Source organism: Anarrhichthys ocellatus, unplaced genomic scaffold (assembly GCF_004355925.1).
Source record: "Anarrhichthys ocellatus isolate YVR2014 unplaced genomic scaffold, GSC_Weel_1.0 scaffold2, whole genome shotgun sequence".
In the NCBI taxonomy this organism is placed as follows: Eukaryota; Metazoa; Chordata; class Actinopteri; order Perciformes; family Anarhichadidae; genus Anarrhichthys; species Anarrhichthys ocellatus.
Window position 1 is genome coordinate 10,745,617 of NW_022280032.1, and position 12,877 is coordinate 10,758,493.

Sequence of the window (12,877 nt, forward strand, 5' to 3'; positions counted from 1 at the left end):
GGCATGCGTGTAGAATGCGGAGCAAACACAAATGGTTCACATCTGTTGTATTGAAATGCTGATTTTCACACCAATCTGCATTATCCAGGTTACCACCATCTGCAGGAAACTTTTCTAGTTTAAGAAGCATTTAAGTTATTATGTGCCACAACAGAGTCACACAGGAGATTAACTGATGAATGCTAAAAACATGAAATATCTTGATTTGGTTATGTCTTTATACAAATTCTGAACAATGACACTTGATTGAAACAAGCCTCTGAACACTTTGATCTTACAAATGAATAGTGACTTCTTTGGCAGTGAACACCAATGAAGAGATAAGCCTGATAGTTACAAGGAATGTTGAATTCAACTAAATCCCCAATTAAACAAATAGAGACAGTGGTTTGATACGGAATCCTGTTACTCTATGACATTTCACTTCCATGTAATAGCTTTTCTAAAACTCTTTGATAGTAAGAGAACAAACCAATTATCCTCCACAAGGCGTGCAGCTGTTGGCCTGATCTCAACTCTGACTGCTGGTGTTGCAGGATGGATTGTTGACGTTTAACCAGTGATTCTCAAATCTAAAAAAGCTGAGTTTAGAAAATCAAAGATAATAGCTGTTTTCACTGGTATCACACACAGCGGTGGAGTGCTGAATGGAAAATGACAAAACTGCAAATCTCTGCAGTCAGCTGTAGCACCTTCTGTGTAAATGCCACATGTTGGGTTTTTATTGCAAACTGAGTCTGCAAGTTTTTGTCGATGGCAAAATAAATGTTAGCAGGGTTAGTGATAAGATCACTGTCAGGAAAAATATTGGAAATTCAGCTTTAAAAACTCCTTGAGGTGCTGAGGTTCAAAGTGAATTCATGACTTTGGAAACAGCAGTTGTGAAGTCACACTACAAGGTCCATTTAGCTGTTGTGTAACTTTTGATCATTTGACATTATCTTCATCAGCAGATGGAGTTTGCATGCAATTTTCTCATTTTCTCTGTTTGAGCCATTTCCAGCTGATGAGAAATGAACATGAGCTCAGTGGGAAGCCGTCATTGTTTGTTCATCACCCAATGCCTGGGAAAGGGCATCATTTTTATTCAACAAATAAACACTTAGCAAATATACATAACACATCTTCAATAACTTGCATACAAACAGACAAATGCTATTGATCTCTCTTTTTTTGCATATGAGAAACAAACTGAATAGTTTACTGTTCATTTTACAATATCACTGAATTTTAAATTTACTCATTAAAATATTAAGCATTTTTTTATCCATTTCTTGGTCACAAAAAGCAACACAATTTATAATATAACACCCTAATAGCATTAACACTAATGTAACAAATGGCATGATAGATCAAGAATATTTCATAGAGTTTTGTCTCCAGTGTGATTTTGTGCAACACAGTAAATACATAATTGATCTTGGACAAATCACGCAGTCAATAACACGACAGCAACATGCTGCTAAGATACATTAAATACATAGAACTGTATGCCATAACATTTATTTAAAAGGCCGTCATGGTCAATAATGATCATGTTTACAGCCTTCTATATTGCACACACAGATTTACAAATGACAATTTAGAACAGTCAATAAGCAATGATTAGCAGAGGACCTCGTTGCAAAAAACTCCAACATGTCATACAAATGTAAACATTAATACAAGTTTATAATCAACTGATAATCTTAAATCAAATAAACACATTTTGTTTTCTGTGGTTTCTTTGACACAGGAAATAATACAAGACATCTTGAAATCCACCCTGTAAAACCCAGATGTGTTTGTTTGTTGAGCATGCAACAGTGTGTGTGTGTGTGTGTGTGTGTGTGTGTGTGTGTGTGTGTGTCCCGTAGTGTGACTGGCTTTCAACCTGTGAATACAAGTTTTAGTTTAAAACCCACTGTTATCAAGAGTGATGCTCGACCAAATGGGTGCAAGGCATTTTCAGTCAATTTATGGTAACACCAAGCAGATTTGTCATCAGTTCGACCTGAATTGAACTTTCCCACACAAGTCTTTAAGCTTCATGGAAATCGGATCAGCAGCGTGCGAGACATTCTGTGTGATGTACAGGATCACCCTCAGCCTATCATGGTGATTATTGTGAATGCTGCATGCATCGCTCTGCAGCGTTTTGTCAGAATCTGATCAGTGACGTCCAAGATGCGGGATGAACAAACCAGGGCAGAGCTACAATACACCATCGATTACATCAGTGAAACAAAAATGAAAAGATTCGTCTGACAAAACATTGATTTTTTTGATCATCGAACTATAGCTGTCATCTCTGGAGAACGACTAAGCTCAACACTTATTAAGAGCAGAGATTCTTTCCATTGAAATTCTTTAAACCATTACATCTTGCTCACTGGCAGGATTGGTCTAGAACCACTCTTTGTGCTATTGTTTTCATTTCCCTCCTCTACGTCTGTATTGTTGACACTTGACGCAATCTGCTTACGAGTTGAAAGGTGAGTCATGTGTACAAGGCAAGTATTGTTTTCTAATTCAGGCCGTGTGTTCGATGTCTTACAGCATCTCTTAAGACCCTGGTGAAGACGAACGGTGAACAGACCATAAGTGATGGGGTCCAGACAGGCGTTGAAGAGGCCAAAGATAAACAGCATATGTGTCATTGAATGAGAGACTGTTTCCTCCATTTCTTCAGGATATAACCAATACCACAAGCCTAGCAGGTAGTACGGGGTCCAGCAGACGATGAATGACGTCACGATGACGATACTCATCTTAAGAGTCCTCATCCGAGCTTTTGGGATGTTGTTGTGGGAGCGGCGGAGATGAATATCTCTAGACCGCACTGGAAGAGAAGAGAACACCATCTTTGTCACGCACAACTCCTCGAGCCTCAGCGAATATATTTCAACTGCAGGTTTTGAAGAAAGTGTGAAACTTACAGTTACCCTGGGCCATGCGGCTGGATATCTCAATGAGAATTCGTGTGTAGCAGAAGATCATGATAACCAAAGGCAGGAGGAAGAGGCACACAAAGGTGAACATGTTGTAGAGGGTCTCCTGCCAGTGCTGGACAAAACTGCCGTGGGTGGTGCACTGGGTGAAGTTCTCCGGGACTGTGATGGTCACGTTGTGAAATATAAACATCTGCATTAAAGACAAGAAGAGTTTTGCTTAGTCACAAGTCTAAATAAGTCAGACAGACAGAATGGAGGATACGAGGAGAGAAGGGGCTTGGAACAACAACTATCTGGAAGTATTAAATCAGAAGCTGATTATTGATTGGTCAGATGATCTGATGGAACACAGGAAGCAGCAGTTCTGTAATATCATTATATTGCATGATTATCATACTGTAGATTTGGCAAACTACATGTGGAACAGGAATATAACCTCCATACGCTTCATAAAAATAAAATAAAAATGTATTAATAAATTCTAGATCACACTTTTTTTCATCTTGTATTTTGTTCTGTTCCAATTGCATCTTGGCTGATTCAGTAATAAATATCCTAACATTTCTTGTATACAGCTGCACAGTCAAGGTTGTGTATCCAGCCTGTGTGTGTATAGGACAGACATACCTTCAGACACAATTTAGAGATTTTGAGCATTTATAGCTGATTGTGTGCTGCCCCACTTCCAATCAGTCATGTCCATTATGGGCAAGGCAAGGCAAGTTTATTTGTACAGCACATTTCAACAACAAGGCAATTCAGAGTGCTTCACATAAAACCATTAACAGCATCAAAACATAAGGCAAAACATTCATTGAAACATTAAAAACAGTCATTAAGACACTAAAAGGCAGTGTAAGAAATAAAATACAGTGGTAAAATGCAGAAATGCAGGAAATTGATTAATATCCTTGAATGTGGTTCAATTAAAGGCAGCAGCAAACAGAAAAGTCTTCAATCTTGATTTAAAGGAGCTGAGGGTCTCAGCAGACCTGCAGCTTTCTGGGACTTTGTTCCAGATATGTGGAGCAGAAAAACTGAACGCTGCTTCTCCATGTTTAGTTCTGACTCTGGGAACAGAAAGTAGACCGGTCCCAGACGACCTAAGGGGTCGGGATGGTTCATAAGGTAGCAGCAGATCAGAGATGTATTTTGGCCCTAAACCATTCAGTGCTTTATAAACCAGCAGCAGGATTTTAAAGTCAATTCTTTGTTGGACAGGGAGCCAGTGCAAAGACCTCAGAACTGGAGTGATGTGATCCACTTTCTTGGTCTTAGTGAGGACTTATAAGTCCTCGGGCGCAGTTAATTGTTTTTTTTATGAAAGTCCTTTCATAAAAATCATAAGGAAAACAGAGTCTAATAGTGAATTGGATGATGAATATGTCCTTGACATTTTGAAACGTATAGACAGTCTATGTATAACGGACTGATGAAGGTGCTGACGTCAGAGAAAAAAGATCTATGCTTAATAACATATTTCATTGGACAAAAAAAGCCTTAAACTGTGTGCGTCTGAGACAAAAATTGATACATTTATCTTGTTGGAAAGATGATCCCTTGAGACATCCGGGCTCCTGAAACACTGTATTTACGGTGGCGTATGTACACCTCCAATCCTTTATTAAAGTACAGGCCAGTAATTGCAATTCTTGCGGATAGTTAAAGCAACCCCAGAGAAATAAACCCAGCAAGCCACTTAACCCCAAATTGCTCCCGTAGCTGTGGTACTGTGCAGAAATGTGATAGAATCTGAATTGTAAGTCGCTTTAGACAAAAGCATCTGCTAAATGACTGTAACGTCTTTGACCCAACTGTCTCTCACTCTTATTCAGGAGAAAATTATGGTGTTTGGCCCAAGTATGCGACAACTCACAGAACTCTATTTTTCATTCTAGAGAAGAAGACAAATACAAAATATGTCATGCTTAATCTGAAAATATCTTACACTGCAACTTTGATGAACTTTTGGAACAAGCTCATACTGTAGAATAAGTAGGTTTCTACATTCTTAACGCTACATAAAGGGGAAATAAAACAGGCAAAGTGTGTGTTACTGTAAGAGGTTAAAGAATATGTGTTTTTTCCAAGTATGTTCACTTTAAATGACCGACATATACCACGAGTCGTACCAAGAGTTGGGGTTGACCCCAACATAAATTATGTTCATATTGCTGGAGTTTGTATCTGGTGCTTTAGAGCTGCAGTAGATCTCACATGTTACAGCAGTTTCGTATGTGGCGAGTGAATAAACAGTGTCCAGTGTAACAATCCCAATATCTATCCCAATTACAACATTTAAGAACTAGTTCTCCCTCTGCCCACAGATATAATGTTTTACCCTACAGTGTTTTAGTGACCATGAGTAACAGGCACAGATATGTGAATACTGTAACAATAGTCCGAGATAGAAACCAGTTTGCTCATCATCGATTCAGAACAAATTAATAATTTGCAGACTATATCATAATATGTACTAAAATTATTAATGTAAAAGAAATTGAGGTAACACTTTATAATAACTACACACTATGAAGCATTAGTTAAGGATGAGTAAACACTTAATTCATCCTTTATAAAGCATTGCTCCTACATCAATCGATCTCTCACTCCTGGCACCTTAAATCTTCCGGAGGTTTCATGCCTCCTGTGATCAGATGACAGAGGATAAAACAGGCAGCTGATGGCGACAGAAATATTTACAACACATCACTTTCTACAATGTGACGCATACGTCAAAAGTGACGAGGGTGTAAGTAAGAAAAAATGCTCTCGGAACGCCAGAGTGGAGGCACTGCCTTGTCTTTTGGGTTAACAAGCATTCGAACCCAAAAGAATCCTTTCAGATTGAAGACAATGATAATATATGCACTGGTAGTTAAGTTACCTGTGAGTCAAACACACTGTCCGAAAAAATAATAAACGTGAGCCGCAGAGCAGCGGCTTAGAGGTACTCAGCAGCGTGTGTAGTTCCGTTAGCTGTTAGCTTTTAGCCAAACACACTATCCAAAACAATAAACGTGTACAACAGAGTAGCGACCTGGGGGTTGGATATAAGGGCCTGTTGAGGGCGGTGAGTGAGGAGCAAGCAGGTAGTCAATGGCCGTATAAGACAGGCAATAAAAGGTAAGAAAGTGTAAGTCACCGCAACCACGAGAGGTCCTTGAGCATGCAGCCATTACTGTCCACCAAAGACAAGATGCAGTTTGCTGCAGCCGAATGCTAGATTAGTGGACAACAAACATAGAGGTGCACACTCACTTATGGACACACAGACTCACACACAATCTCATTCCAGGCTTACATCTGCTGGAGATGCATTTCATCTTCACCCACTACATCTCTGTGTGAGCTTCTCCACAATCAAAAAGATCCTACAAGTGAGCACTTTCCCTTCTGATCAAAAAATATTTCACTTTATTTACAACCGAAGTGTGTGGAGCTACAGAACCCGATCGCGTTCAGTTTTCTCGTTTGTTTCAAGCGGCCTCTCTATGGCAGAATGATGTCTTGGAGATAATGTTCAATGCTTGAGGGTCTCCAGGTGTCACGTCACAGGGCGGTCCACTGAAGAAGCACTGTTTTATCAATGTTCATACAGACACAGGTGCATAGCTCGTAGTAGAGGTGGCTTATAGATAAAACTTCCCATTCATTTTATGTTTTATTCATAAAACTTAACTGTCTGATAAAGGAGAAAGCCACTTGTATAACAACCCTGGCTTTTTTATCCTGTACAACTATATATATATATATATATATACACTGTATATATATATATTTTTTTTTTTTTAATTTTTAGGATTACAGCCATATAACATTTGTAAATGGAGATTTGATCCAGTGACCTTTCGCGGTAGCGACAATGGCAGGTTTGTGGCGAGATAATGAGATATTCATTATATCCAATATTCAGCCTGGTGCTCCAGCAGCCTCAGTATTACATCTGGTGGTACTACAGATGATTAAATATCAGCTGGGCTTGGTATTTTACATGTGCTAGGAAGTGTCATCTCTCTCATCTTCCCGTTCTTCATCACAGTCCTGTCCAGAAATAATAACTGTAAGGCCTTGTGTTGAGGGCTGGTTGATACTGGTTATCTGCTACACCAGGGATGGAGTAACCACTTCATCAGCTGCTTAACTGGATAATGATGCACTCTGCTGCAAAACTGAGCCTGAATCAACTTTTTTTTTGTTTTTGCTGAGATATGTCTCTATATTATCAGTATTTGTTTTCTTGTGCTGTGTTTTTCAGGCCAGAGTCACGATGTCCATGTAATATTTGCTTTAGTTCGCTGTAACCATGATCCTCACCTAAAGCAACAAAGCATTCAAGTGCTTTCAAGATGGATACATTAAAAGCAGCAAGAATAGCAACCTCTGAAAATGCTGAAAAATACACAAATCATGTGCAGAGCTCTGTAAAAAAAAAAATTGAAATACATAGCAATATGTGGAAAATGGATTGCGACATGCACGTCTAGTTTATAAAATTTACTGCAGAGTTGGTGATAATTCTCTGTGAGTGTCTCGCTATGAGCGACACCTTTTACCTAAATATTAATTTGATATGGAAAATACTAATAATGGCCGCTTTAAACATATCTTAAGTATAGTTATTTTTCCATAACCACAATATTTCCTTCACATCAATCAGACTGGTTGCCAAGTAAACATGTGGGAAACAATTATTCTAAAAATGTCATTGAACATAAAATGTTTTTTTTTTTAAATATCCCTGTGCTGTCTGCAAATTCTAAAGACAATCTTGAAGCAAACAATAGGCAGCAGAGAAGCCAGATTTCAATCGGTACAGTACACCTTTTGTTTTTAAACTTAAATTACTGGAACTACGATGGCTATTGTTGCTGTAACTCAGCTGATAAAAGTGATGCATCATAAATTATTGAGGTCCAATTGTTCACATCATCCTTTTGCCAATAACGCAAAGGTTGTGAGTAGAAGTCTTCTCTGTGCATCCATCAAAGGCTGTGGGTTTCATTTTGATCTGATTGTAGTCTGATGACACACACTGCAGGTTTCGAGGGCTGTATTCCCATTTTGATTTTCAAAGACTCAAAAGTAAACAGCCAAAAGGTTTTAGAGATAACTCTTTGCCATCCGAAGTACCTTTGCAGAAGCTTTTAATCAGAGAGGGATTTCTCAGAGCTCCTTGGTTCTTGGAAGCTCCCTGTCGTGAGAGAGTGCAAGTGTAGGAAGTGCGTTATATCATGAAATATTGGCACTTATTAGAATACTCTTCAGCCAATCAGCCAATCACAGCGCGAGGCTTACAATGACTGTGGTGTAAACTTTGCATAATAAATCAGTCGTACAGTCAGTGAAGCAACAACTCGTGGATAGAGAGGACACTTGTTTAACCTTATATTTGCAGCCACCATCTCTGCTACTTCACTGAGAAAAGGCTTCAGATGCAACAAAGACTGGACTGTGTATTCTTTCCTGAATCTATAAAAAAAGGGATACTTGTACCAATTGTCTTCCCTGTCACATCTCCCAGGCTACTCATCTTTATATTCTCGGGAGCTAAATCCAGACTGTGTCAGATGAAGGTCAAAAAAAGTCTAAATCAGGCAACATCACATGTAGGTTAGCTGTAGTGTCATGACATCTGCAACATTACTTGTTACTGTTTCACAGTAATACTGATGCCAAACGTGATTCTGATGAAATTCTAATCTGACCCCGAGTTACAGATGGTTATTCACCAACACAAAGCTGTAGAAAAAAGGTTTAAGTAAATCTGTGGATGTGTCAGTTTGTTCTAACTTAGCGTTGCAAAGAAAGTGAGACACGTCTCAGACCACTCATTCAAAAATGGCCCCCGAGTCTTCAGAAATACCTGAGCCTTACATTTGCATTTCAATAAAAAGGGTGCAGGAATGCAATGAATAAGAATTAGAACAACAACATAGTCAAAAATCTACGAATAAAACAAGTATGTTTCAAGGGCATCGTGTTCCCATTTTTGGGCACATTTTCTCCTTATTTCCTATTTGTGAATGTAATGCCAACTGATTTGACTTCAAGACTGGATTGATAACTGTAATCTGGCTTTATTGTATACACAGCTCTCAGTTGGACCTTTCTTTTCACCTTTCATGTCAACACTTTTTTAGTCATCTCTCCCCAATTCTTATTTGACAAAAAGTCCTCTGACATGTTCTTACACACAGGTGAAAGAAAACGTCTCACAAACTATATTCTGAATGAGCGTGGCCGTAAACCATAAAAAAAACTCTGAAATAGTGAGTTATCAAATTAACACACAAACACACATATATACTGTATATATATTCTACTTTCTTCAACGGTGCTGCAGACTCTGTTTTCACTGCCGACACCTTATCGTATATACGTTATGTTGTATACAGTATATACGTACATACAATAACGTCTCACATTATAGTACTGCCATATTTTTAGGGAGGACAGTCTCACATTTAAAGATACCAACTGAAAACCCACTAAATGTAATTTATCTCTTTAAGAATTTAAAATCCCCCAAATTCAAAGAAAGAATAGATGACATGACCTCTGTGTCCATGTGAGAGGTTAAGTTGTCAGATGTTCACTTCTTTCGACCCAGTGTGGTCCAGTCGCACTAGATGAGGTTGAGGAAATAAAGGCGATCTCACACCTGAGGTACTTGATAAGCATACTTGCAACCCTGCAAGCCTGTTGAGTCAAGGATCCCTTCAAAACATGCTATACCTGATTAGATATCCACTTTTAATCACGCAGGCTGCTGCCTCATTTGTGTTCAGCAGGTAAAATCAATTCAAGTATGCTGTTGTGAATTTCTGACATGTTTGTTCAGCAGGAGCTTGTGCGTGAACATTTTCTGGAGCAAAATCATATCCATATTAATCTTAAGTATTGTGAAGCTTCACACACCTTAACAATAAAAACGTAATTTAATGAGCACGACACATGGAGAAAATGCACTTGTTTTGCTGTAAAAGATGCAATTCTTAATAGATTGAGTGAGCCATTTAATACAGTTACATACATAAGTGTTTATTTTTTTTGCCTTGATTACCTCAGTGTTGTTTCAAAATGTTTCCTGCAGACCTAACCAATTATGTAAATAAACTTCACCTCTCTTTTCAGCTAAATTAAACAAGATGGATTCACTAGAGGAAAGCACACTGGCAGAGTTCTGTGTGCTTTTTGAACAAGGTTTCATTGTCCTTCAAATAAAACTATGATGGGAGAGGTGTACAACCTGTCATGTGTCAAGAAGCCTCATGAGTATATATAGGGTTCATGGTGTTTGTGTGCAAGTACTGGATGAGTGGCAGAGCAAACTAAATGTGTTTTCTCCTACCTGAGGGAGCGAGAGGATTACACTCATCGTCCAGGCCACAGTCAACATGATCTTGCTTTTCCTTTTGGCCTCACTGATGCCCAGAGGATTGAGAATGGCAGACTGTCTATCCAAGCTAATGACCACAGTTACAAAAGCGCAGGAGTACATCGCCACCAGTTTCATGAACATCAGCAGCCTGCAGGCGACATCTCCCGCCTGCCACTGCACCGTGATGTTCCACACCGCGTCCACGGGCATCACGATGAAAGTCACCAGCAGGTCCGCCACGGTCAGGTTCATTATGAGGATCCTAACGTGCGACTTGCGCTTGCCGCCGTTGCCGGCAGCATACAGCACAACCAAGTTGCACACAGCTGAAACCGCGCACAGACTGAAGGTGATGATGACTCTGACTTTCGCCGCTGTGGAGAAAGTGGGCAGCTGGAGCGCGTCTCCATCAGCGCTCTTGTTGCAGGCTGAGGCGGCTCCCTGGCAGCTACCGTTCACTGTCTGATCCGTCAGCTGGTGGAACATAATTAACTGATGGGAGGCACAAATACAAGGCAATGATCTCGGATACTCCTAGGCGGTGTCTGTCTTCTCCATCTGCACCTCTAACTGGAACTTCAACAGTGTACCTGAGAGAAGAGAGCATTTATTGGTTCGGTTTTTAAGCTGGTGTATATGCCGCAAGGCGCCGGTGCTGTTTTTTTGGTGGCACCGGTAACATGGCTATACATCGTTTAAACCGCTCTGTAAGGCACGTGCCGCTTTACGCACAACAAAAGACCACTACGTTGTTTAGCTTATATGATATTCAGAAGCATGCAACGTGATCACACAAACTGTATATATAAAGAATAGGAGTTATCAGAAAAATACATAACTAAACATGCTCAGGTGAGGAAATAAAGACGCCAGTTTACTCAAGTGCTATTTGCTGAACTTTTAACTCTCCTCTTCTGATTTTCTAACGGTTACACATCTATCGCTTCCTCTTAGGTCTACTTGCCTATTTACTCTCCCGAAGAGAGAGAAAAAGAGAAAGGAGGAAATCTGAATTAAGCCAATTTTTGAGGCAGATACAAACAGCTTACCTGCAATTAGGACGAGCGGAGCTGAGAGTGAGCGCTGGGGGCGGGGGGGGATCTCACTGTGTTTCTACTGCAGTCACTGCAGCTGTTGCTTCAAGCTCCTTCATTCTTCCGCTCTGACGCACATTTTGACCAGGCAACAGATGAGGGAAGTGTTAGGAGTAACTGCGAGTTAAGCATTAGTAACTCCTAATCAAATAGTATAGAGTAGTCAATGATTGATTCATTGAGAATGGAATGAGGTACGAATCAGGAACGACTTGATCATTGACGAATCATCATTAATAATAATAATAATAATAATAATAATAATAAGTTCCCTAATAATTATACGGAGGACAAGTGGATTTATGAGTTACTAATTGGCTTGGAGATTCTATATGTTCCAATCAATGAATATTATGAAGTTGAACATCATTCCAGCACAACACATGTCACTTTAGATCCAACTGTTGACTTCATCACATTAGCAGATGTAGCTACATGTTGGTTAGCCAGAGCATGTTTTTTGTTAGCAGAAATGCTAATGCTAAATGCACCCCCTCGGTGTTTTCCTATGTTGTTGCATTAGTACAAGTAAAATGGATTTTTACTTGGATTTTATGTGATGGAACTACACAAAATTGGTGAAGTGGAAAAAAATGTGGTTCTTTGCTCTCGCCTCTCTGATCGAGAGAAGAAATACTTAGATTGCACGCAGGTGGACTTTATATGACTAATTATGTGACTTCATAAGGTAATTGGTAGCATCCGATCTTATTTAGGGCCTTTATAGCAAAGAGGGAGAATACACATGAAGTACCATCAATTTTTTTGAATTTGTTTTTTCATTTTGCTTCATCAATTTTGACTATTTTGTGTGGGTTCATTATATACAATCCAAATAAAATTCTGCTTTAATTCCAGGTAGTAATGCAACAAAATAAGAAAAACAGCAATGGGGGTGAATATACTTGCAAGGTATGGTCTGTGTCCACTTCACTCCCAGTGTTGAGGTTTAACAAGTGATTAAATAATTAGCACAAGCTTGTTCAAAATTACTTAAAAATAAGAGCAACATATTGTTGGTTCTATTTTGGTGTTTTATTTAATCTTAGCAGTGTTCCCAGAGATAAGACTTATTTTCAGAATCCCAACTTCTTTGCAGATTCAACATTTTTGTCCCCAGATTGTGAGAATTTTTTTGCAAATAGAAATGTCAAATCTAACTGAATTAAACTTTAAAAATATGAGCCCAGTGTTAAAACGGGATGAAGTATTGTCAAAGCCTCTAACACCTAATGCATGATAATGTATTCTTTCTGATCATACCCTGTGCACAAGTGCGCCCCTGATGTGCCCGGCCGTGCACAAGTGCATTTGGCTTGTGACTGGAGGGAGCTCTGCTCTCTCACTGGAGAAAACATAATTTGCTTGGAACAGCCTCTAGGAGCCTATTGTGTTCCATCGCTTAAATCATTTAATGACAACACTGGGTTAATAAAATAAGGCTGTTTTCTTAATACATTATGAGT

At 39.2% G+C, this 12,877-nt stretch overlaps 1 protein-coding gene across 1 annotated transcript; it reads right to left on the bottom strand.

The window, feature by feature from the left end:
* Positions 1–1,390: 1,390 nt before the first annotated feature.
* On the bottom strand, positions 1,391–11,400 carry gnrhr4 (gonadotropin releasing hormone receptor 4). The gene is made up of 4 exons (XM_031862892.1): positions 11,367–11,400; positions 10,288–10,907; positions 2,919–3,123; positions 1,391–2,821 (listed from the first exon to the last, which is right to left on the bottom strand). Exons 2-4 carry the CDS (start codon positions 10,801–10,803, stop codon positions 2,358–2,360), a joined length of 1,185 nt encoding a protein of 394 aa, XP_031718752.1. The 5' UTR covers positions 10,804–10,907; positions 11,367–11,400; the 3' UTR covers positions 1,391–2,357.
* Positions 11,401–12,877: the final 1,477 nt, after the last annotated feature.